The 26663-nt window shown below is 49.6% G+C and overlaps 1 protein-coding gene across 1 annotated transcript in view; it reads left to right on the forward strand.

Annotated features, from left to right (window-relative positions):
- The window catches only part of RBM19 (RNA binding motif protein 19), a 104246-nt gene that overhangs the window by 72221 nt on the left and 5362 nt on the right, over window positions 1-26663 (forward strand). The window contains exons 23-24 of the mRNA XM_083478525.1: window positions 5870-5990; window positions 18692-18807. Coding sequence (XP_083334651.1) covers window positions 5870-5990; window positions 18692-18783 — 213 coding nt within the window. The 3' untranslated portion in view covers window positions 18784-18807. The remainder of the gene's footprint in view (window positions 1-5869; window positions 5991-18691; window positions 18808-26663) is intronic.

The raw sequence follows: 26663 nt of genomic DNA on the forward strand, positions 1-26663 counted from the left end.
TATAACCAGACATCCTGTGTGTGTGGACCATGTTCCTAGTAGCTAATCTTTACTGCTGAAAAGAGGCTCTGATATTCCACTCCAACTCTATAATTCATTATACAAATTCTTACAAGTACAGTCCACCTATACTAAACCAAAAACATTGTGTTCTCTTGGTATTGAATGGAAGCTATTTATCTGCCCTCTTTTCCTCCTCTGTTCTTTGCTCAGTCACTCCATTTTGAATCTTCCTTTCAAAACAACCATGCCTGTTTTGAGAAAACTTCAGAGATTTAGGAACTGGAGCACAATCATTTGATCTTTAGCTTCACAGTATTTTAATATTCTTTTGGAAGCCGCCCAGAGTGGCTGGGGAGGCCCAGCCAGATGGGCGGGGTATAAATAAATAAATTATTATTATTATTATTATTATTATTATCATCATCATCATCATCATCATCATCTTTTTGCTGTTCCTCCATACTCCAAGCACTTCTCATTTGCACAGCCCTGGTTTCTCTCCCTGACTATTAATATTCTTGATTAATAACAGTAAAATGCTCAAATTTTAGTTTTTGTGACTGCTGCCAATACTGACTTCCCAGCGATAATGAAAACAGCTACATTATAATGGAATGTGTCCTTTTTCCATTCTCATCATTATATACCATGGCTCGCTTTAAAGCAGCAAAGTGGACAGGAGCCACACACTTTGCTGTTTTAAATAGTTTAGTACAAAATTTGAGTCAGATTTTTTTTCTTGTTTTCCTGCTCTAAAAGCTTGGTGCGTCTTTTGGTCAGGAGCGTCCTATGGAGCGAAAAATACGGTATGTCATTTCCCCTTAAAAATAGCTATGCAACTCTTTTTAGGTAAAGGGACCCCCGACCATTAGGTCCAGTTGTGATCGACTCTGGGGTTGCTGTGCTCATCTTGCTTTATTGGCTGAGGGAGCCGGCGTACAGCTTCCAGGTCATGTGGCCAGCATGACTAAGCCACTTCTGGCGAACCAGAGCAGCGCACGGAAATGCCGTTTACCTTCCCATCAGAGTGGTACCTATTTATCTACTTGCACTCTGACATGCTTTCGAACTGCTAGGTTGGCAGGAGCAGGGACCGAGCGACAGGAGCTCACCCCATCACGGGGATTCGAACCACCAACCTTCTGATCGGCAAGCCCCTAGGCTCTGTGGTTTAACCCACAGTGCCACCCACGTCCCGCAACTCTTTTTAATCCTCCCCAAAAGAAGCTCAACCACTCTGATCCTCCCCCCCAGACAGCTCAGCAACTCTGGTCAATCCTCATTGACAATGGGTAGAACACTGCCAGTTTTTTTATACTGGGAGTAGATCTTACTCTCTTGGGATTTGGATGGGCCTGATCTAAAACATCTGGAGGGCACTGCTTTGGCTACCCCAGGAAAAGATATCAATATATCTGTTTCGGCATCATTTTTGCAAAGCGTTCCTCTTTTCCCCGGCCCTAGTCTGTGTGGCTGTCCAGAGCGGAGGCCTGGCGCTGGCAGTATTAAAAATTCAGCTGCTCCAAAGGACCAAGAAACCTCCCATTTAGGGGTGAGGCACAGACCTCTCGCAGCAGCAGGAGGAGCTCAGCTGGCACTGCGGGGAACGTCCTCCACCCAAGCGCTGATGAGCCTTTGTTTTTTAGGAAGAATGGGAAATCTATCAACAGCCTAATGTTGTCTGCCTTTTGTGTCCTGCTAATGGTCTTTGCCTCCAGGCTCTTTGGGCCGAGCATTTAATAGGGCAACGGGGAGCTGAGAGGCAGAGTGGCCCTGTCCCCCAAATTAAGAGCATTTAGATCTGGTGAGCTGTTGTCCCCCTGGGAGGTGAACTCGGGTGGCCTGCTTCCTTGATCTATGGCAGCTCTGGAACCCAGACAGTTGCCTCCCTCCCTCCCTCCCTCTCTCCTTGCATCTGTGAGCTATATGTACAGTCATGCCAACAAAACTCCCAAGGTGTGTGGGATTTAAGCCCCAATACAGACAGAGGAACATGGGTGGCACTGTGCGTTAAACCACAGAGCCTCTTGGGTTTGCCGATCAGAAGGTCGGCGGTTCGAATCCCTTCAACGGGTTGAGCTCCCGTTGCTTGGTCCCTGCTCCTGCCAACCTAGCAGTTCGAAAGCATGTCAGAGTGCAAGTAGATAAATAGGTACTGCTCTGGCAGGAAGGTAAACGGTGTTTCCATGCGCTTCTCTGGTTCGCCAGAAGCGGCTTAGTCATGCTGGCCACATGATCCGGAAGCTGTACGCCGGCTCCCTCGGCCAATAAAGCGAGATGAGCACCACAACCCCAGAGTCGGTCACGACTGGACCTAATGGTCAGGGGTCCCTTTACCGTTTACCTGCTGGGTCAGGCCAGTGGTCCATCTAGTCCAGCATCCTGTTCTCACAGTGGCTAACAAGATTTCCATGGCAAGGTCTCAAGCAGGTGGCTTCCTGCAGCTGGTATTCAGAAGCATGACTGTCTCCCAAACACGGATGCAAAGCACAGCATCCTCATCATGGCTAGTAGCCATCGATAGCCTTATCCTCCGTGAATTTGTCCAATCCTCATTGAAAGCCATTGGAGAAAGTCATGCTTCAGAAGAACCTATTGCTAGAAACCACAGTCAGGAAGAATCACTCTTGTGGCTCGGGTCCTTCTTGTGTTCTTCCCACTGGCCTGAACCAGCAGATTTTAACCCAGATTCTGACATTTGCTGTCAGGGGTCCCTTTACCTTTACCTTACAGACAGAACAGGCTGACAGGTGGAGATTTGCTTGTACACCCATGTTTACAGATGCTTCGTATATTTCATTTTTAAAAATGAAGCATGTTCAGCACCAACAGTAAGCCAGATATTTGAAGCTGGGCACTGCATGTAGATTGACACCCAATACATGTGCACATTAAGGAAAGGACAACCCCCCCCCCCCCCAGGAATGGAAATTCATTTTTTAATAATAATTTATTTAGGGGGGGTTACACAAAGTTTGACATTCTTTAATTCCCTTTCAATATAATAATTTCTTACATTTTGTCTTCCCCCTCTGTGATATAGCTGTTAAGATTTCCCTTTTTTAAAGGGAAATTCCCTTATTCCGAATAGGATTCCTCGCAAAAAAAGGAAAAAGTTGACAGCTATGCTCTGTGATGTTCCTTTTGCATTCCTTTATCTGCTGCCACAACGGCCACTTATTTTCTATTGTGTATTATAGCTTGTATTAAAATCATTTATTTATTTTCCTTCCCTTGCCCATTATTCAAATATCCTGCTCACGATTTCATTTCTGTAGTTCTTTTCTCAAATACAGTGGTACCTCGGGTTAAAAACTTAATTCATTCTGGAGGTCTGTTCTTAACCTGAAACTGTTCTTAACCTGAGGTACCACTTTAGCTAATGGGGCCTCCTGCTGCTGCCGCACCGCTGCCGCACGATTTCTGTTCTCATCCTGAAGCAAAGTTATTAACCCGAGGTACTGTTTCGGGGTTAGCGGAGTCTGTAACCTGAAGCGTCTGTAACCCGAGGTACCACTGTAGTCTGAAAAGGACCTCCACTGTTTGACAAAGTTCTCATCCTCTTGGTCTCTTATTTTTGCTGTCAACTTTGCCATCTCCGCCCAGTTCATTAACTTTAAAATCCATTCTTCTTTCATTGAGACTTCCTTCCACCTCTGCACATACAGAATACTGGCTATGGTAGGAGCATACCTAAACATCTTTTGGAATCTCTGCCCCTATAATCCCCAGAAGAAATGCTTCAGGCCTCTTGGGAATGGCTATTTTAAACATCTTTTTATAATTCATCATGTATCATTTCCCAGAAGTCTGTCGCCTTTCTGCAAGCAGGGGTGGAAATTCAGAGGCATCATGAAGCTCCGTTTAGCTCTCGCTCTCGCTAAATATGGAGTCACACATATTATTTGTTCACCCAGTGAGCTTCGTGGCCGAGTGGGGATTTGAACCCTGCTCCCGCAGGTCCTAGTCCAACATGCTAACCATTACACCGCCACTGGTGCAATATGGTTCCAAAAGCATTCCTACCACCTGTCCTTAAGGCTGTGAAAAGCTGAATGGAAACTGGTAGGGCTTTGGAACTGACATGACACTCCGCCTGGGTGAGACCTCAAGAATCTGGTGGCGCCCAGCTGTCGAGGCTTCATGTGCATGCAGGTTTGCGCAACGCAACCTCGCGTGCTCTCCCTCTCGCACGCGACGCTGGGAAGTGTGAAATTAAAAAAGTACAAATTAGTAGACGAGAGCCTACAATTAGAGCCACAGTTGCTTGCCAGGGCCGGGACGACGACGGTTTCTGCCAACGTAAACAGCTATTGCAACTCCCTGTAGCTGGCTCCTCCTCTCCTCTCCTCTCCTCTCCTCTCCTCTCCTCTCCTCTCCTCTCCTCTCCTCTCCCTCCACCCCACAGCGGTGTTTATTTAAGCCAACACATTGCGCTGCTAATTGGGTAACATTTCGGTGTGAAAATAGGCATTTAGAAACACGCACACAACAGCAGCAGCAAATAAAAACAACCGTAAGCTTGCGGCATTGCAAGGAATGTCAACCGCAGGAGAAGGTAACCTTAAGCAAATAAAAAAAAGTATTTTCATTCTCCGGAAGAGGACACAGCTAGTGTCAAGGAAAGGCACCCTTTCCAATGCCCAGGGAAGGCCTTCTCTACAGTTTCCATTTCCAGGAAAGGCCTCTTCCTTCAAGCCCCAGCTAGCTCCTTTTCTGCCCACCTATAGTCATGTTGTCTGCAAGAAATGACTCAAATCACCCCATCACTTCTGTGATAAACTCCACCATCTTCCTGATGACACAATGTGAGGCCTGGCCGCCTCTGAGATGGATGTTCCAGTGGCAGCTCTCCCATCAAAGACTCTTCCACCCTTGGGCTCGGGAGAACTTCCAGCAGAAAAGCAGGAGTCCTCTCTGCCCAAGGGAAGGACCAGGGCCATAGCTCAGTGGTAGAGCACCTGCCTTGGGTCCCAGACGTCCCAGGTGGCATCTCCAGGTAGGGCCAGGAATGTCCCCAGTCTGAAACACTTGAGAGCTGCTGCCAGTCAGTGCAGACACTACTAAGCTGGGTGGTCCAAGGCACTTCCTTATGCTGTCCACCAGGATGAGGTGTATCCTAGTGAGAGGGCCATAGCTCAGTGGTTAGAACAAGCATAGGCAAACTCGGCCCTCCAGATGTTTTGGAACTACAACTCCCATCATCCCTGGCCACTGGTCCTGTTAGCTAGGGGTGATGGGAGTTGTAGTCCCAAAACATCTGGAGGGCCAAGTTTGCCTGGGCCTGGTTTAGAACATCTGCTTTGCATGCGGAAGGTCCCAGGTTCAGTCCAAGGCATTGCCAGGTAGGGCTGAGAGAGACCCCTGTCTGAAACCCCAGAGAGCCACTGTCACTCAGTGCAGACATCTAGCTCAGACATCTCAGACATCAATGTAGATATCTATTGTATTGGCAGTGGGTGCATTTCTGTTGTATCTTGAGCAGCTAGCTTTCCCTTTTGTCTCAAGCAGCAAGCTTTATATTGTGCATTGAGCAGCTAGCTTTCCAGCCTCTCTCCCTATCTTCCAACCACGTACATTTACTTTTGGGGGAAGATGCTATCAGAAAACTCCCTTTTAGGAAAAAATGCACCCCCTTTATCTTCCACATGGCTCAGTTTGTGATGGATCTCGTCTCTCTGAAAATGCTCCTTTACCAGGAAGCCCAGCCGAACCAATTCGGTTCCCCTACCGAGGAAACTCGGTGCACACCGGGGCTCCGTAGACCTCTGCATTTGTGGGGAGGGCAGAACGAGAGAGGTGCAGTGGTGACAACTTTTCTTTAAAACAAGCTGAACAGCGTCCTTCCTGCTTCCTTTTCCCACAGAGAGCCTTCAACGCCCTCTGCCACAGCACTCATTTGTACGGCAGGAGGCTGGTCTTGGAATGGGCTGACTCGGAGGAAACAGTGGAGGCCCTGAGGCGGAAAACGGCGGAGCACTTTCACGGTACTGTAGCACATATCTACTATTTCAGTTGTCATTTCTGTTGATTTTGTTTCCACTGATGATGATGATGATTATTATTATTTAGTGGAATTTGTATACCGCTTTTTTTGTAACCTGCAAGCCATTGTCTGTCAGGGCCGAGCTGTGGCAATAGATTGTTGCACCTAGAATAATGAAATCACAGAATTGTAGAATTGGAAGGAAACCCATGGGGGTCATCTGGTCCAGCCCTCTGCAATGCAGAGATCATAGCTAAGGAATCCCTGGCAGAAGGCCACCCAACCTCAGTTTGAAAACCTCCACTGACAGAGAATCCTACCACCTTCTGAGGCTGCTTGTCCTACTGTTGAACAGTTCTTACTGTCAGACAGTTCTCCCTAGTGTATTGTCGAAATTGCCTTTCTTGTAACTTGATTTGGGCCCTACCTCCTGGAACAGCAGAACACAAGCTTGCTGCATCTCCCAAGGGATAGACCTTCAGACCTATCATATCACCTCTCAGTCTTCTCTTCTCCAGGCTAAATATACCCAGCTCCCTCGACTGTTCTTCATAAGGAATGGTTCTTCTCTCAACTTGTTCAAGCTTTGCCCCAACCCTATTGCCCTTTTGCCGTAGCTCAAATTAGGTTGTGCACGTGGATATTCGGGGGGGGGGTGGCTGCAGCTTAGTGGTCCTAAATTCAATCCCCAGCATCTTCATTTCGGGAGTGACCCCTGAAACCAGACAGGCAGAGCTACTGCCGGTCAGTGCAGACTATAGTGAGCTAGATGGACCAAGCGTATGACTCAGTATAACCCCGGAGAGTTGCTGCTAGTCAGTGTGGGCCGTTGACCAAGATGACCTGATTCAGTATAAGGCAGCCTCCTGCATTCCTGTGCCAGGCTTCTAGTACAGTCGTACCTTCAATCCCGAATGCCCTGGAACTCGGACGTTTTGGCTCCCAAATGCCGCAAACCCGGAAGTGATTGTTCCAGTTTGTGAACGTTCTTTTGGAAGCCGAACGTCGGGCGGGGCTTACGGGGCTTCTGATTGGCTGTAGGAGCTTCCTGCAGCCAACCAGAATCCGTGATTTGGTTTTTGAACGTTTTGGAAGTTGAACGGACTTCCGGAATGGATTCTGTTCGACTTCCAAGGTATGACTGTATTTGTAGCAGATGGGTCCCATTCACTGGCCCCATTTTGCCTGCCAACGGCTGCAGTTGTACTCTCCCATCTAATCATCTCATCTCAAGGCTTCTCCCCCATCTCATCCCATCCTCACAACAACCCTGTGAGGTAGGTTATGTTGAGAGAGGCAGGGACTGGGCCAAGGTCGCACCCAGCCAGCTTCTTGGCTGAGTGGGGATATGAACCCTTCTCTCTCCCAGATCCTAGTCCAACACTCTAACCCAGGGGCCAGCAAACTTTTTCATCAGGGGGCCGGTCCACTGTCCCTCAGACCTTGTGGGGGGCTGGACTATATTTTGAGAAAATAATAATGAATGAATTCCTATGCCCCACAAATAACCCAGAGATGCATTTTAAATAAAAGGACACATTCTACTCATGTAAAAACACGCTGATTCCTGGACTGTCCACGGGCCGGGTTTAGAAGGCGATTGGGCCAGATCCGGCCCCCGGGCCTTAGGTTGCCTCCCCATGCTCTGACCACTACACCACCAAGTTCTCCCTTCTCTTCCTAAAGAGGGCCCTGAAACCTGGATTCACAAAGCCCCGCATAGCTCCCTCTGGTTAGCCGCTGCTTCTGCTGTGCTGCCTCTGTTGAGAGGGATGTGCAATCCTACTGAAAGGGAGAAGGCTCCTCTGAGGAGCAGTGGATTAGTCTCTTTGGATCAGAGTCCCAGCATTGACAAGCCAGAGACGGAAACTGCTGTCCGACGCAGCTATCGACAAGCATTGACAGGTGCAAATGTACTGGTTGGCAAATATTAGTGTAAGGCTCTCGTCCCCTGTCCCCCCCCAACCTAGCACTGGGAATAAGACGTAGATCAATGGTCTTCCTTTGGCTCAATCTCCCCCTGCCCACTTTGCACTTCTCGGAAAAGAGCTGATGTCAAGTCGCTTGCTTGTCTGGAGGGAGGATGCAGAGGGGCCTGCTCTGAAACCGCAAAGATAACATTTTGTGTTTCTTGCTCCACCCACTTTTGCCTCTGGCCCCGCCCACCACCAACACACAGCCCTTGGGAGTTTGCCCAAAGGGGAATGTGGCCCCCGGGCTGAAAAAGGGATCCACACATGTTGTTGTAAACGTTGGGACCCCACCACTGCAGACTTGAGGTTGAGAGAATCCGCACAAGATCGAGGAAGGTGTTGAAACGGAATCAGGATCTTGGATAGATGAGGCCTAGGGGGGGTCACTCAGAATCAATTTATCCAATGCCAGGGGTTGAGAACCTCTCCCCTGCAAGTCAGAATTGGCTCACCACGCCTCTCTACATGGCCCACAGAGCCTTTCCCCCCAAACCACACATCGCATACACAATCCCTGCGGAAAGCAGGCTGGAACTCCCTGTTCAAAAGATGGCGGGTGTAGAATTCAGTCCTGTTTGTTTCAGGTACACGAGCAAGTTCCCTGCAGCAAACTCACTAGCGCACTTGCACCTTGCAGAATGCAGGATTGAACTACCTGCACATTAGCTGATGGGCAGAGAGCTCAATCCTGCTTAGTCGCTATCTTCCTTCCACCCTGCTAGCCCTATGGGCTGACTTTGACAGGTAGGTTGGACAATTCTTTAAAACACCTGACGTCATTACAATCAGGCAGCATCCTCCACCATACCTGAAGACAGCAGACTGGCTTAGGGTGAACAGGCCAACCCATGCACTGTGCCCAGAGCTCTGTTCTCTGACACTGCACCACCACTCCCTGCCCACCCCGACCCCCCAGCTTATCGTACCTGAGGCAGCCACCTCACTTTTCCTAACGCAGGAGTGGGGAGCCTTTGGTCCTCCGTATGAATGGCCATTTCTCTCGGCTCTACCAAGCATGGCCAGTGGCCAGCAATGTTGGGCATTGTAGTTCAGCAACATTTGATGGGCCAAATGTCCCCCACTAATGTTCCCCCAATGGTAGGGCCGGCCTTGAGGTATGCATAGAGCAACAGAAGCAAACCCCCGCAGACTATGGAGTGCTGAATGCATTTCTGAAACCAGTGCTTTTGATTTTGAAAGGCAGGAAACAACTCACTCCCTTTCCTGATGAGGTTTTACACATTTGCAAACAACTAATTGTATGCATCGCCTTTTCCCCCTCCGCCAAAGCCTAGACTACTATTTATTTTTATTTCTCGTGTCTGTCCCTCACTTCTCCAAGCCGGCAAAGAGGGAACATGCTTCTGGGGATGTGTTTGTTTGGGGGTTTTTTGGGGGGGGAGAGAAAGATGCTGGCAGAAAAGCCAAGTGCAAGCGGGGGCAGAGAGCGAACGCTGCTAGCTGTGTGCTATTCATCCAGAGGGCATTTCAAACAGCAGGCCCGCAGCAGAGAGAGGCTTTCAGCCCCCATTTCCCGGCTGCAGTACCTAGAAACCCGTTGGACAGAGCATAATGGTGCCGGAGGTATCTGCTCGAAAAATCTTTGTTTGCTGTTCTCTCGGGTCGGAGGAAATGGGTTTTAGTATTTGGCTACATGCTCCTCTCTGCCTTTCCTCTCCGGCCCCCTCCTTCCATCGCCGGTCCCTTTTGTTGCTGGCAGACCACTCCATGCAGAAGGTCAGTGCACTTATCCACTCACCTTGGACGCTGCGACCTCTGCAGCTGGCAGCGTGCCACTTGTCCCAGAAGGGCTGGCTTCCATGGACAAAAAGGGAGCAAGCCCCGATCTGCTTTCCTTGAGGCTGAGGATTGTCTTTTACTGGAGTGGGCAGCACATAGGCAGGGTCTCTGGAACCATAGCTCTTTCCCCAGGGTTTATCTGGAGTGAGGGATTTCCACCCCCAGCCCAAGGGCCGTGTTTTCTCACAGGTGGCTTTCTGGGGTCCGCATGCCAGCAGTGGCTGTGGCAAAAGCAGACGTGACCCATCTCCACCCCGGGATGCAAGAGGCATCACCACAGTTCAAGGGTAATAATAATAATAATAATAATAATAATAATACCCTGCCCATCTGGCTGGGTTTCCCCAGCCACTCTGGGTGGCTCCCAACAGAATATTAAAAACACAATAAAACATAAAACATTAAAAACTTCCCTATACAGGGCTGCCTTCAGATGTCTTCTAAGCGGCAGGTAGTTGTTTATTTCCTTGACATCTGGTGGGAGGGCGTTCCACAGGGCGGGCGCCACTACTGAGAAGGCCCTCTGCCTGGTTCCCTGTAGCTTCGCTTCTTACAGTGAGGGAACCACCAGAAGACCCTCAGAGCTGGACCCCAGTGTCCGGGCTGAGCAATGGGAGTGGAGACGCTCCTTCAGGTATACTGGGCCGAGGCCGTTTAGGGCTTTAAAGGTCAGCACCAACACTTTGAATTGTGCTCGGAAATGTACTGGGAGCCAATGTAGGTCTTTCAGGACCGGTGTCATATGGTCTCGGCGGCCACTCCCAGACACCAGTCTAGCTGCGGCATTCTGGATTAGTTGCAGTTTCTGGGTCTCCTTCAAAGGTAGCCCCACGTAGAGCACATTGCAGTAGTCCAAGCGGGAGATAACTAGAGCATGCGCCACTCTGGCGAGACAGTCTGCGGGAAGGTAGCGTCTCAGCCTGCATACCAGATGGAGCTGGTAAACAGCTGCCCTGGATACAGAATTGACCTGCACCTCCATGGACAGCTGTGAGTCCAAAATGACTCCTGGGCTGCGCACCTGGTCCTTCAGGGGCACAGTTGCCCCATTCAGGACCAGGGAGTCCTCCACCCCCACCCGTTCCCTGTCCCGCCAAAACAGTACTTCTGTCTTGTCAGGATTCAACCTCAATCTGTTAGCTGCTACCTCCAACCTCCTCCAGACACTCACACAGGACAAGGAGTCATTCCAGCCAGTTAAAAGCATCAGAGTGCAAAGCAGGGACAGTGATGGGGTGTATCCTCAGGAGGATGGGTACCATTCCAAAGGCTGGCCAGAACCCCAGGCCTGAGGGTCTTCACCTCTGATGCAGATAAGCCATGAACTGTCCACATCACGACAACCCTAATTTGGGGGAATCCACTTTGCAGCTTTTGCATTTCTTTTGGGTGTTGACGAAGGTGGCAGTGAATGGGTTGGGGGATGCTCAGAGGATGTAGACTCTCAAGAGAGGAATTGTGCCCCTGTGGACCTCCTTGGCAACCTCAGCTTCAAAGCAGCCATTATCGTTTTCCTCTGCCTTTCCAACGAACTTGATATATATCCCGACTGTGTTATCTGAATATGTGGTTATCCTGTAAAAACTTGACTCCTTTTTCCTGGCTGACTTTCCCAGTGCTCTCTCTGTTCCGCCATACAGGGTTCCCCCTCTATTAATTTGCTTTGCATTGTCTTTTAAATACTTTTTTATTTACCCAGGCTTTCCCCTGCCCCCAAGGTGCTGAATCTGGTCACTGAAGCTGGGCTCCCGTGCTTAGCAGTTTTGGGCTTTGTGTTTTATCCGCTGCTATAATGATGTGGCAATCAATATTTTTGCACTGCTGATTTTATGCACCGAGTTTTGTACGCCACTTAAGCGTTTTTCTTTAATACTAAAGCGGGGGATATATTCTTAAACAAAATACTGGCAAATCCTTACACGCATGACTTTTCTCGACGGCGAAGGCTACTGGTGCGAGACCCACCTCCAGATGCTGTCCTCCTGAGCCGTACCTGTCTGTTGTTGAAGTCAGTGTCAAGTTCCTCTCATCGTGTTGCAGGCACTGGCTTCAATGTCTCTTAATCTTGCCTTGGAGCACCTTGTGTCCCTTCCACGCTTTCCAAAAGTGACGTCCCCAAGTACCTTTCGTTGGCCTCGCTGGCGTAACCTGACTTCTGTTGAACGTTGGCATTGCAAGAGCTCGGTTTGCTGCATCTCCTTGGTCTCATGAATGGGAACTTTGCTTTCTTCATCTATTTATTTATTGCATTTATAACCCATTTATAACCTTTTCTCCAAGGAGCTCAAGGTGGTGTGTGTGGTCTCCCCCCCCCCCAATTTAATCACCACAACAACCCTGTGAGGCAGGTTGCACTGAGAGCCAATGGCTGGTGGCAGTTGTCACCCAGTGAGCTTCGGAACCTGAGCAACACAATTGCAATTCCCAGTACAGTGGTAACTCAGGTTAAATACTTAATTCGTTCTGGAGGTCTGTACTTAACCTGAAACTGTTCTTAACCTGAAGCACCACTTTAATGGGGCCTCCAGCTGCCGCCGTGCTGCCGGAGCACGATTTCTGTTCTCATCCTGAAGCAAAGTTCTTAACCTGAAGCACTATTTCTGGGTTAGCGGAGTCTGTAACCTGAAGCATATGTAACCTGAAGTACCACTGTACAGTCATATCTCTTGTTACATTCAGTTCAGGTTATGTCTTTTCAGGTTGTGTCCCGCAGTACCCGGAAGTAATGGAACGGGTTATTTCCTGGTTTCGCTGCATGTTCAGACGCTCAGAATGATTTCACGCACATGTGCAGAAGCGGTGAAGCGCGGGTTGCATTCTGCTCATGATGCGAACAGGGCTCCAGAACGGATCCCGTTCGCATCCAGACGTACCACTGTAGCTGGTATTTGGAGACATCTTACCTCTGACACAGGAGGGAGAGCGTAACCATTGTACCTAGTGATCCCGGACAGCCTTACCGTCCGTATTCCGGATAGCAAGGCCTCTCAAGAGCACCGCTATCCCTTCCAGAACCCAGCAAGGCTTCCTCCAAATCCTGGGCCTCGCCCATTCCTTCTGCTCCCAAGCTGAGCAACCAGCTTCCTTCGTGACTGCCTGAATTTTCCTCTCTCCGCTTGCGAGCTCCGTGATGGGTTTGCGAGACATTTTAGTGCCGAGCACGGCAGCCGCCAGCTCCTGTGGCCCCCCCCCCGCCCTTCCTCCCCACCCCCCCACCCCCTTTAATCGGAGGCTTGTTTTGGAAATATTTCCGAGTGAGTCAGTAATAATCCTGTGCACACTTCCCCCCTCTCGGGAGCCGCGGTTCGTGCGAAGGAGGTGCCCGCTCCCAATCCCGCTAAATTACTATTGACTTGTGTTCCGTGCGCTCCACAAACATTTCACTCAGCCGTCACCAGCAGGGCCGGCGGTCTCCTGCCAGGGGTAACTTGGGAGGCCAGCTGCGCGAGGCCAAGCATCCTGCTCTTCCCCATCGATCAAAGAATTAAACTGACAGGAGGGGAAATTTTCAGGCCCGGCTGAGGCTTGGGATGGAGGGTGGGGGGGGGAAGCGAGCACGCCTTGGATGGAGGGGGGTGGGACGAGACGCAAATGGAAAGCTTGGGAGGTCGTGGGGGTCCAGGATGTGGGGAGGCGGGGGTGTCTCTGTTTCATATGTCAGGTGCTGAAATGATGAGAGCAGATTTAGCCAGAAGTGCTTCATCCAAGCCTGGTTGTGTTGTGTTGTTTCTTTCTCTCTCTCTCTCCCCCCCCCCCAATTTTTATTAAATTCTTTCGACATATAGCAACATCATACAGATAAACAATGCTTTTTCTGGAAAAAAGGCGGGGGAACTCACCAAAAAGGAAGTTAGTTTATTGCGGGCCCAGTCGCAGTGCCACAGCCCCCTACCAGGCAGTGGTTAAATGTAAGATGTGATTAATAAACATAAGCAGACAATGATCTGGAGTAGCAACGGCCACAACTTTATTGATTACGGATATAGGTGGATTTTTGGTTGAGCCGTTGGGCGTATATCCGTTCCAGCACACCCAGACAAAAAAAGTTTAATTTTTATTTTTTAAAAAGTAAGGGAACTCAGCTAAAAAATAAACAAACGCACCCTGCAGATAAATAACTGTAACCCAGAAGCCAGTGTTTAGGCAATGCATGCAGAATAACAATCAAATAGCACAAGTTCTTATCCCGGATCATGGGTATAGGAAGGTGATAGATGGTTAACCAGAAAGTTTTGTAACCTGTGGTGAGTCCCCTGTTTTCATTTTTCGCCGTGTACATAATTTGCACAAAGAGTTGTTAAGAAACTTCTTTTTTAAAGTTATTGATTTGTTAACAACAGCAAAAAGTGCAAAACAAGAGAAAGAAAGCAAACTATCAAAAAATCACAGAGCCTAGGACTTGCCGATCAGAAGGTGGCGGTTCGAATACCAGCAACAGGGTAAGCTCCCGTTGCTTGGTCCCTGCTCCTGCCAACCTAGCAGTTCAAAAGCACATCAAAATGCAAGTAGATAAATAGGTACCGCTTTGGCAGGAAGGTAAACAGTGTTTCCATGTGCTGCTCTGGTTTGCCAGAAGTGGCTTAGTCATGCTGGCCACACGACCCGGAAGCTGTACACCGGCTCCCTCGGCCAATAAAGCAAGATGAGTGCTGCAACCCCAGAGTCGGTCACGACTGGACCTAATGGTCAGGGGTCCATTTACCTTTATGAGCCACAGTGGCTATGTTCTGCCTCCACTGTCATAGGCGCTAGGCCAAGAATCTCAGGTGGGCAGAGTGCTGTTGGGCTCATATCCTGCTTGCAGGTTCTCTACGAGCATCTTATGGTTGGCCACCATGAGAACAGGATGCTGGCAAAGATCACCAGTGTTGAAGCAATGAGTCTTCAATATCATTGGACTGGTCATGTTGTGCGGATGCCTGTTGATCGTCTTCCAAAGCAACTACTCTATTCCGAACTTAAAAATGGAAAGTGTAATGCTGGTGGTCAACAAAAGATGTTTAAAGACTGTCTCAAGGCAAATCTTTAAAAATGTAGTATAAACACTGACAACTGGGAAACACTGGCCTGCGAGCACCTCAGTTGGAGAACAGCCTTTACCAAAGGTGTCATGGACTTTGAAGACACTTGAACTCAGGACGCAAGGGAGAAACATGCTAGGAGGAAGAAGAATTGGCCTCCAAAGTCACTTATGGACTCATTGTTAAAACCGTGTTTATGGAAGACAATCTTACTCTGCTACAAGTGATCGCCAAAGAAGAAAGAAGGACTAGATGAAAATCCACCCACCTAGCCCCCCAATCTGATTTTTATTTTTTAGCGAGTTAGCAAATCTGTAGAGACAAGACATTACTTTTACCTCCATTAAAAAATAAATAAATGCATGCAGCCAAATCGTAATCTTGTCCCAGCCTCGAAACAGGTGTGGGCACCTGTCTCCAAATGACGCCTTCCCTGGCTCTCAGCTCTGACACTTGGACAAAGCTACGTCAAGTCGTTGGTGGGATAGGAAGGGCTCCTGTCACTCTCCCCCCCCCCACCCGCCGCCTATTCCATCTCCCGCAACGTTTGTAAAAAGTACAAGAGCAGAAGTACAACTTGGTCCTGGCATTCTGTCAAGGAATTAATTGGAAAAATAAAAAAAATCATTAGATGGGGGGACTCCAGAAATGCAAAATTGTTTGGTCGAGGACGGAGCAGGGGAAAGCACGGCTTTTGTCAGGTTAATTTCTCCCGTATTGATGTTTTGTGACATTTACTTGTTGTTTATCTTCGGAAGCAGCTGTAATGCTAAAAGTAAATGCAGCAGCTTGTCCTATGTGTTTATTTTACACCCTCTCCCCGAGTCCTGCAAGTACATTTTATTTGTTTGTTTGAGATGGGTGTTTTGATGGCTGAGATCGGGCTTTGAACAGCTGTTCCCCACATGGAGAGCTGCTTTCTAAAATTGCGGAGGAAGTGCAGAAGGGGGGGCGTGTTTTGCAAGGAATGTTCACAGTGAGCCTCTGCTGTTCACTTGATCCTTCTCTGAGTTTGGGAAATAGTAAAGGAGATATCTGTAGAAAATATGTATATATGGCTTTGTGTTTTCCCCTTTACTCCTCTGCCAACTGCTTGGTTTTCCTTCCTTTCCCTAGGCTCTATGAGGTTTCCCCCAAAAGAAGCCTGTTTGCCACCTCTTGCATGCTCTTTCCACATTCCATGACTGACACTTGCCCTGCAGAAGTTAAACCAAACTTAGTTTGGTGAAGGAGTGGGGAGACTTCATTTCCCCCTATTCTGCCCATTAGCACCCAGGATTGGTTGAAATAGTGTGAGGTCACGGAAATTCTGACGAACAGTCTCCAGGGGAAGGGCTAGTCATGGAATGTGGGCAAAGCATGCAATAAATGTTGGGCAGGGAGGGGGCGGCTCTCAGAGTCTAGAGGCAGGAAGAAGCTCTAAGGTGTTGGTAGAAAAGAGGGGTAAAGAAAAATCTGCTGAGAAACAAAAGGAAATGGAGACGGAGTAAGCAGAGGAAAGTACGGCGGGGGTAGAAGGCAAGAAAGCCAGAGGCGTCACAGTGAGGCAAGAGATGCTAAGAGGAGGAGGAGGAGGATGATGATGATGATGATGATGATGATGATGATAATAATAATAATAATAATAATAATAATAATAATAATAATAATAATAATTTATTTCTACCCCGCCCATCTGGCTGGGTTTCCCGAGCCACTCTGGGAGGCTTCCAACCAAAGATTAAAAATACATTAAAACATCAGTCATTAAAAACTTCCCTAAACAGGGCTGCCTTCAGATGTCCTCTAAACGTCAGGTAGTTGCTTATTCCCTTGACATCTGATGGAAGGGCATTCCACAGGGCGGCCGCCACTACCGAGAAGGCCCTCTGCCTGGTTCCTTGTAACTTCACTTCTCGTAGTGAGGGAACTGCCAGAAGGTTCTCCTTTGGGCATTAATTATACTTAGTGGGGCTCTACATTGCTATTCTGCAATGTGGTTGTGGTGCTAATGGCTGTTGTTCAGGTGGGGGGGGGGGCAGGAATACGTTTCCTCTTCTTTTCCGCTTTACGACCCAGCCGGTTCGTCAGCTCCTTCCTCAGTTTCCCCTCCGGAAAGTGGTGATTTTGAAAGGTCCCGTCCCACCCCTTTGAGAAAAGTGTGCATGGTGCCTGCGAAATATTTCAAGTTCATAGCAGTGAGCAGTCAGAGCGGGGAGCAATTCTTTCCTCTTGCATCTTAAACGCTCCTCGTGGGCTGCTCTGAGGCAGTTGGCAAAGCCACCTAAAGATAAAGGCAGGACCGCGAGGCCATAGCCAGGGAAATCCTGGTGCGGCTCTGCAGCGGAATTGCGCAAGCCTGCTGCATCAGACCAGTGGCCCAGCATTGTTCAGCATTCGGTTCTCACAGTGGCCAACCAGATGCCTGCAGCAAGCCGCCAAGCAGGACCCCCAAGAGCCCTCTCCCCTCCTGCGGTCTCCAGCAGCTGGTATTCAGAAGCATTTGCTGCCTCCAACAGGGCATAGCCGTCGGAGTCAGGGAAAAGCAGAGTGCAGCTCTGAACACCACCATCTCTGCAGGATAAACTCTTTGCCCTTGTGGCCTGTTTGCAAGCTCCTGCGTGGCACTTGGTGGGCAGAGCGCCAGCTAGGTGGGCCTCTGGCCTGACCCCACGGGGACCTTCCTTACATCCTTAGCTGCAGCCACCATGCCTTGCCCTTCCGCAGCCCCAGAGGTGGCCACATTTGGGCTGCGGCGGCAGCATCTGTTACTGCCTGGAGGGTCTTTTCTGATTGCTGGCTGGAGCAGCCTTGCGGAGAGAGCCGCGGCAGGAGGGGACCGGCCTCAGTGACCCTTCTGCCTCAGTTCCTGCCATGTTACCGACACCACCCCCACCTGAATTGGGGGGGGATGGGGAGCTGCTTCCTCTCCCGCATTTAGAGCCACAGCCTGGATCGCTTGCCTGGGGGTTTCCCTGCATCTGCACACCAGCTCCCCATTCTTCCCACCACCGCCATCAGCTGCCGCCACCGTGCTCTCATTACGCCGCGGCAGGTTCGGTTTCTGGCGGTCTTTGTGCAGTGGCATCGCCTTGCTGCCCTTGCAGCAAGAAGTGATTGCTGAGAGCTTCGCTGGGAGAGAACTCTGGTCAGCGGACGAAATAAATTGATTCATTTGTTCACACTGGGGGAGGGGGAGACAGAGAAAACAATCATGTGTGCTCTTCTGGAGATTCTTGCTAGAAAATCCATAGAATACAGTGGTGCCTCGCAAGACGAAATTAATCCATTCCGCGAGTCTCTTCGTCTTGCGGTTTTTTCGTCTTGTGAAGCACGGCTATTAGTGGCTTAGCGGCTATTAACGGCTTAGCGGCTTTAAGAAAAAGGAAACAAACTCGCAAGACGTTTCGTCTTGCGAAGCAAGCCCATAGGGAAATTCATCTTTTGGAAAGACTCAAAAAATGGAAAACTCTTTCATCTTGCGCGTTTTTCGTCTTGCGGGGCATTCGTCTTGCGAGGTACCACTGTATAAAACACAGAAAAGGTTGGGGTTGGGGTTAGGACCAGTTAGCACATCATGACCTCCTCAATGAATAAAAAGCTCCAGAGGTCATGTTACATATGTCACAGTTGCCAAACATCCATAACAGATGTGGGGATCTTCGCAGGAGAATATTCTGGTGGGTTGTGCCCCATTGGGAAGAGCCGCAGCTCGTTGGCAGAGCATATGGAAAGGAAGCTGTCTTCTAGTGAGCCAGGCAATTGTCCCACCCAACTTTGTGTTGCCAGAGAACAAGGTTTCAGGTGGGACACATTCCCAGTCCTACCTGGAATGTCTTCATGCCGATTGGCTGCTGGGAGCACAAAGCGACAGCTGCCTGCTTCCCCCTCAACACAACCTCAACTTTTTCTCGCTTGGCCCTTTGCAGATTCCCCGGCAGCGAAGAAAACAAAGCGATCAGCTGTTCTGGAAGAAATCCTGGAGAAGCTGGAGGATGAAGGGGGTGAGGAAAGCAGCTAATGCCACTGGCCCCAGAACGATGAGGTAAGGGGAGGGGGTCTCTCTTTCTTCCTCTCTACTGTTAACTTGATCACAGGGAAGGTTATTTGAAAGAAGACGTAAAAGAGGATCCTCCATCCAGTTGTAAACCTCTTTTGTTCCTATTGTTCCGCTAAGGCCTGGTGGGTGTAGTAAGGTGTAGTTGTCGCAGCACTGGACTAGGACCTTGGAAGACTAGCGTTCAAGTCCCTGCTCAGCTGTGAAGCATGCTGGGTGACCTGGGGGCCACAGTCTCAGCCCCTCAGCCTAACCTAGCTCGTAGGGTCGTTGTGAAATATAAAGATGCAAGGGAGAGGAATCTTGAACGTCAGATTAAGCTCCTGGAGGGAACGTGGGAGATAATGTTGCTAATAGGTCAACAGTCTTTTTGAAGCCTAAGGGCTGTGTTCCCCTATGGGCAACCTTTTGGGAGGGGGACAGGACTGGGGGCGAAAGTGGATGTGGGCAAGTACAAAGGATGGCAGAGGAGAGAGTCCCGTGAGCCAGGCATGTTTGGAAGGATGCGTTTGACCTGGAGCAACAAGGCTTCAGCTTAAAGTAGGGCACCCCAGACTTACAGGCAATGGTGGATGGTTCCGATTGGGCAGAAGGGAGGAAGGCCACCAGTAGGTGGGGCTAGAGCCAACAATAGCCAGAGCCCATAACAAGCAGGTCCTACTTTTGTCCGCATATCCTTCTCCCTGTTGAATTAAAAAAGGAGAATTTGGAGATTAAGGAGGAGGAGGAGGAAGCTAACAGCCTTGAGACCTCCGGAACCGCCCTGAGACCTCCAGGTATAGGGTGGTATATAAATTCAAAAAATAATAAGCCTGCCCCCAGGGCTGGTTGCAGTTAAGAAGGCAGGCAAGTGGGGGCTGGTTGAGGACAGTCTGAATGTGGTGGGGCATTGTCCAATTTCCCCCTAGTGGGCCAAGCTCCTCTGATCGACAATTGAAGAAAGCAGAAGAAACCATTCCTTCTCTCTAGAACTAAGGGTCTGGATTCTGGAAGTCATGCTTGCTGTTTTCCTTCAGGCCCCCACCCCACCCTGAGGGGGACTGCAAGGTTGGGAGAGTGCTGTTCTCCCCTACCATATTTAGGTGTCTTAAGTTATAACGTCTTAGCTGTTTTAGGTTGCTTTTGAATTGTGTGCCTGTTTGCCTCCTTGCGGGGGACGGAAGGGCAGGGTGTAAATTCAATAAATATCGAACATAAGAAGTGCCCGCTGGATCAGGCCGGTGGCCCATCAAGTCCAGCATCCTGTTCTCACAGTGGCCAGCCAGATGCCTTTTCTGGGAAACCAGCAAGCAGGATCCGAGCCCAAGAGTCCCTCCCCTCCTGTGGTTTCCAACTTCTGGCATTCAGAAGCATCGCTGCCTCCGACGGTGGAGGCAGAGCAGAGCCCTGCAGAGTGTTGGTTGTCACTGCCTCCTGTGGGAGTGAGTTCCACGGTTTAACTGTGCAGTGCATGAAGAAATATCTGCTTTCACCTGTCCTGAATCTTGCCATTTCATCCTGGACTGCTGCAGAACCATGACATGTGGGCAAGCATGGGCATAGCCAGGATATATGATTGGGGAGGGCAGAACCGAGCTATCTGCGACTCGGTTGGTCAGTTAGTTAGTTACCGTATTTTTCGCTCTGTAAGACGCACCAGACCACACTTAGTTTTTGGAGGAGGAAAACAAGAGGGGGGGAAATTCTGAATCCCAGAAGCCAGAACAGCAAGAGGGATCACTGCGCAGCGAAAGCAGCAATCCCTCTTGCTGTTCTGGCTTCTGGGTTAGCTGCGCAGCCTGCATTCGCTCCATAAGATGCACACACATTTCCCCTTACTTTTTAGGAGGGAAAAAGTGAGTCTTATAGAGCAAAAAATACGGTAAGTATTTTTATTGATTTACAGCGGTACCTCAGGTTAATAACTTAAATTTATTCTGGAGGTCTGTTCTTAGCCTGAAACTGTTTTTAACCTGAGGTACCACTTTGGCTAATGGGGCCTCCCGCTGCCGCCGCACCTCCGGAGCACAATTTCTGTTCTCATCCTGAAGCAAAGTTCTTAACCTGAGGTACTATTTCTGGGTTAGCAAAGTCTGTAACCTGAAGCGTCTGTAACCCGAGGTACCACTGTACTTGGTTTGGAGGGGGGGCAGCTGCACCCCCCTGGCTACGCCCATGTGGGCAAGCCTCATAATCTGGGCCACTGATTGGGCTTATGGTGAAAGGCCTGCCTTCATTCACGGAAGCCTCCTCACAGGCCAGAAGGCAGTGTTTTGCTCTCAGATCTTTGGCCACCCTGGACGTTCCCCAAGCCTTCCCTCTGGCTGCTGCTGCTGCTGGCATTGAGCGCTGGCCCTCATCAAGATTGGCTGCTGCCCTCCCTCCACTCTCTTCCCACCCCCCCTCCTCGAATCCAAGCTGTGCTCTCCAGAGGAAGATGTCAGAGTCAGAGGCATCCAGAGGCACCCTGAAATTAAGAGCTCTTCCAGAGGCTCTGTGCTTATTCCAGAAGCGCAGTGGGAAGGTGGCTGCGACTTAACCTGGCGGGGATTAGCCGGCAGCTTCCCTTTCATCACAAGAGCCCCCCGATGCCTCCCACCAAGGAGGCAGGTGTATTCGAGAGGCAATTGTTGGCCAGATGGAGCCCTGAGCCGCCACTTGAGAGGCTTCCCCGCCGCCCAGGGGTCTCCCAAAAAAAAAAAAAGCCCAGTAATCTGCCGGGGGGGGGGGAGTGAGTTGCGGCCGCCCCACTGCTTGGCCCGTCAGCAAGAGTGCCGCGCAGCAATAGGCCAGGAACAGGAGGGAGGGAGGGCACATGTTCTCGGGTAATGTGGGTGCTGGCGGAGGGGCTCCTTGCACCATTGCGACCATCTTCCATGCAGATCAGTGATGGCACCTCTGCTGCTCAAAGGGGGAGAGGTGGGGAACTCTGAACCATCGCAGAGGTTTGACGACAGCCATAGAAAGCAGGAGTCAGAAGCAGCGATGCTTCTGAACGCAACTTGCTGGAAAGCACAGGAGGGGAGAGGAGCTCTTGTGCTCAGGTCCTGCAACAAGCGTCTGGTTGGCCACTGTGAGAAGAGGATGCCAGACTAGATGGGCCATTGGCCTGATCCAGCAGAGCTTTGCTTATGTACTTATGGATGGGGTGATGTAGGCTGATCCAACATTCCCCTAAAGGTAAAGGGACCCCTGACCATTAGGTCCAGTCGTGACCGACTCTGGGGTTGCGGCACTCATCTCGCTTTATTGGCCGAGGGAGCCAGCGTGCATGTGGCCAGCATGACTAAGCTGCTTCTGGCAAACCAGAGCAGCGCATGGAAACGCCGTTCACCTTCCCACTGGAGCGGTACCTATTTATCTACTTGCACTTGACGTGCTTTCAAACTGCTAGGTTGGCAGGAGCTGGGACCGAACAACAGGAGCTCACCCCATCATGGGGATTCGAACTGCCGACCTTCTGATCGGCAAGCCCTAGGCTCTGTGGTTTAGACCACAGCACCACATGCGTCCCCTAAACATTCTCCTAAAGACCAGGTCTAAAGCCGTTGCTGCACCAACATGCATTATGATCCTTGGCCTTCTTGTTTCTTAAGGACAGAGTTTGCTCGCTTCTCAGCGAAGCCTGCTTTGTTTGCCAAGTGTATGTAAAAGATCTTTTCCTCCCCCAAATAGTTGGGATAATTCTTTCCACTTTCGGGGACAAAATGTTTCCTTGGTTTAGAACCGGGACATCCAACTCCCAAGAGACTGCGATCTACTCCTGGGGGGAAAAAACTAGCAGTGATCAACCCATGGGGGGACACACCCAAAGTTTTTGTTTTGTTTTGTTTTTTGGTGGAGATGCTGGGGGAGGGACACCCAAAGTTGTTGAGCTTTTTTTTTTAGAGGGGGGCGCCAGAGTTCTGCCAAACTCACCAGCAGTGATAACTCCACCTTCCGTTTTTGCAACCGTGCGTGAATGCAATCGTGCTCTTTTTCCCCGGCAGAGGAAAATGAGACCACGATCAACTGCTATCACCCGGGGATCGAGCTGTTGATCATGGTTGGACATCCCTGTTTTAGAACAGCAGCAGCAACAACAACAGCCCACATACTCTCACAGGCATTTCTGTACATCAGTAGGCACTGCTAATTTTGCACCATGCTAAATTTCAAGAGAAAACACCAGAGGAAGTTGAGTCACAAGCCTCTGGCCCTTGTAAGCGGTGGAGATGATTGGTCCATTTGGGCTCCTGGGCCACTGTTCCACCAAGCTCAGTCTCAAGAACATCTCAAGGAGAGCCCTGCTGGATCAGGTCCATCTAGCCCAGCATCCTCTTCTCACCGTCGCCAGCCAGATGCTTCTGGGAAACCTGCAAACAGGACCTGAGCATGAGAACAATTCCTCCCCTCCAGCAACTGGTATTTAGTAGCATTGGGCGCAGAATGTACCCATCATGGCTAGTAGTCTGCTCTCAGACAGCCCCCACCTGCCTGCCTTCTTACTTGCAAGCAGTCCAGGAGGTATATAATTCAGCAGGGAGGAGGAGGAGGAGGAGGATGGGGACAAAACTAGAATTTCATTCCCTGTGCCTGTCATTGGCTCTGGCGCCACCTACTGTTGACCTCCCTCCCTCTGGGTTTACACCAGGAGCAGCCAACATGGTGCCTTCCAAGTGTCATTGGACTCTAGCTCCCATCAGCCCTAATGGTCAAGGATGATAGGAGTTGGAGTCATCCAAAGGGGGGACCACAGTGGCCAACTCTGGTCAACACACTATGTAACATAGGTCAATCTTGAACTGGTGTTGGTGGCAATTCCTCACTGAGAATCATGTACTGAAATGAATGCACCTCTTAGGGCTGGGTGATGTATCAATAGATAGTTCAAAAAAAGTTTCAAGTCCATATTGTGATACTGGTTTCATAATTTTTGACCTGGCAATATATTGTGAATCGTGGTGTGAGGGGGTGTGTGTGTGTGTGTGTGTGTGATGCAAAAATCACATTGTCGCAAAAACCATGAAGCCAGCCAATGCCTCTACATAGCTCCATCCTTATTTCAGACATCATGATATATCAGTATATCACAATGTTCAGCTGGTGATATACCGCAGTGTTGAAAACCAGATATCGCCTAGCCCTGGCTCCCATATAAATGGCAAGAGTGGAGAGTGGTCTATTAGCGCCTCGGAGAGCAGTTCAAATCCCCTCTTGGCCGCGGAGCTCTCTTAGGGGACCTTGGGGAAGGGTCCAGTCCCTGCCTGCCGCTCAGCCTAACCTACCCCACAGGCTTGTTGTGGGGATTAAATGACGAGGTGGAGAGAGAACCATGTACGCTACCTTGGAGATACAAATGCAGGCAACCCATCTAGGATTGAGTTGGCTGTGCCTGTCATTGGCTCTGGCGCCACCTACTGTTGGCCTCCCGGCCTCCCACTCCAGCGCTGCCAGCTGCAAGTGATGCTCATGGATAATAACGAGTGAGACGGACACCCCTAACAAGCATGCAGCAAAAGTGTTCAGCCACAGGCAGCATGTATCTCCCCTCCCCATACTGTCTTCCATAGCAGGGTGGATTCCCCCCCCCCCCAGCTGCCTCCCCTGCAGTACCAAGGCAAAGGATTAGTGCAGGCAGAGCAGGTAGGCTTTCGCGTACAGAGGCGAGCTTGGTTTCAACATCTAATTCAATTTGTTCTGCTGAGATTGAAATATGAAATGCTTGCCAGTCAGATGTTCAAAGGCACCAGAGGTTGGGATGGGGGGTGGCGAGGAGGGAGGGGTTGAAGAGAACAGAGAGCGCTTTCTGAAGTTTGCATTTTTATGAAAATCAATTTAACCGTTTGATTTCCCCCTCCCCACCCGCAGCACGCAATTGGGTTTGTTTTTGTTTCCATTCCCCCCCCCCTTTTTCCAGCCTTGATGGAGACTTTTAATATCTCAAACCACACACACACACCCCTCAATAATGATGTTTATCTCCTTTCACCAGGAGTTTGTTTGGGGCTTTTTTTAAAAAAAGTGTTTTGTTTTGTCCTAATAATGTTACGAGTATAAAAGGAATCTCTTCTGATGGACAATTGCAGACACAGCTGCAAGGACCACTTGTTGACAATTTCTTTGTCAAAAGGAGACTCTGGCCTCCGTGATGAGTTTTGGGGGCGGGGGGGGGGCGGGTTTAAATAAATAAATGCTGCTCCTGCTCCTCCTCCCCCCAAAATATTCTAATCACACTGAATTTAGTGGTGGGGGAGGGAATTGCAAGTTAATTCGTTAATTACACCAGAGTGGGTGAAACTTCAATCTTAATTAAGAGTTTTTAAGTAGTAGAGCACTGGCTGGTTGGCTGTTTTTCTTCTTGTATTGAAGATAACACTGAGGCAGTGCAGGTTGTTGTTATTAATGTTGTTGTAGTAGTAATAATAATAATAACAATAATTCACTTTTATATACCTGGAAGGCTGAATCTTGCCCCTTCACATTTTTCACTCCAGTTGGCTTGTTTGTTTCAGTGATTGTTGTTGTTGTTATTAATTACTCGAAAGAGAAGGGTTATTGCTACGTTCGGAAGAGATATCTGGAGGGCTAAAGGTTCCCCACACCTGCTTGAGGCAATCCAGAATAAAGGAGTCTTTTAGACTTACATCTGCCTGTCGTTAACGGACCTCTGGAATTATTAAAAATCCTCCCTCCTGTTTTCAGTGAGACGAGCAGGAAGGTAAAACATAATGGAAGATGGATTATTATTATTATTATTATTATTATTTCATTATTTATACACTGCCCATCTGACTGGCTTGCCCCAGCCACTCTGGGCAGCTTCCAGCAAAACATAAAAGCGCCATGAAACCATGAAACACCAGACATTAAAAACTTCCCTCCACAGGGCTGCCTTCCAGAGGTGGGAAAGATGTGGTGGAGGTCGAGGAGTTACCTTTTTTTGTTCGTCAGCCAGGGAAGGACTCGTGATTATCGGATGATGGCAGTTGTTGATTAGGGGCAATATCGTTGCAGTCCAAGCATGTCTAGTGAGCAACTGGGCTGTCTAAATTTGCTGAAGTTTCTGAATCACCTTCAGATGGTCTTTAATCCCGTGGTGCCTGGTGCAGAGAAGGTAGGATAGGGCAAAGCTTTCCTCCCTCTTGCATAACACAAGGACTTGTGGACAATGAAACTCCAGGGGAGACAGTGATGGCCATCAACCTGAGTGGCTTTGAAACAGGATTAGACAAATTCATGGAGGAGGAGGCTGTCTGTGATGACTACTAGCCCCATCCACTATGTTCTGCATCCACCGAGATAGCCTGCCTGCCTCTGAGCAGCAGTTGCTGGGGGTCGCAAGTGGGGAGAGCACTGTTGCTCGCGGGTCCTGCTCAAGGGTTTCCCCACGGGCACCTGGTTGGGCACGGTGCGAAGAGGATGCTGGAACCAGATGAGCCTTGGGCCTGATCCTGCAGGGCTCGTCTTATGCCTGACTGTCTGTGGCCCTCCAGAGCCTCAGGCAGAGAGAGATCTTTTCCCACCTACTTGCTGCTTGGTCAATGGAGGAGGCAGTTGGGGATCAGTGCAGTAGCTCCAGTAAGCAGCAGGGCGCCTGCATTGGTGGGCATAGCCGTAGGCAAAAGTGGGGAAAGCAAATAATGTGCTGGCTGCCCCCTTTGTACAGTTGACTGGCTTCTGTACACATTCCTCTCTCTCTCTCCATCCAGGTAAGCCAGGAGACAACCCAGCAAGATTTGAAAAAGTGGTAGAGAAAAAGTTTTTCTCTCCCCCTCTCATAACAGTAGAACTCGTGGACATCTGATTAAGCTGAGTGTCGGAAAGTTCAGGACAGATAAAAGGAAGGACTGCTTCATGCAGTGCATAGTTAATCTGCGGAACTC

Source organism: Podarcis liolepis, assembly GCF_965112155.1.
Source record: "Podarcis liolepis genome assembly, chromosome: 15".
Lineage (NCBI taxonomy): Eukaryota > Metazoa > Chordata > Lepidosauria > Squamata > Lacertidae > Podarcis > Podarcis liolepis.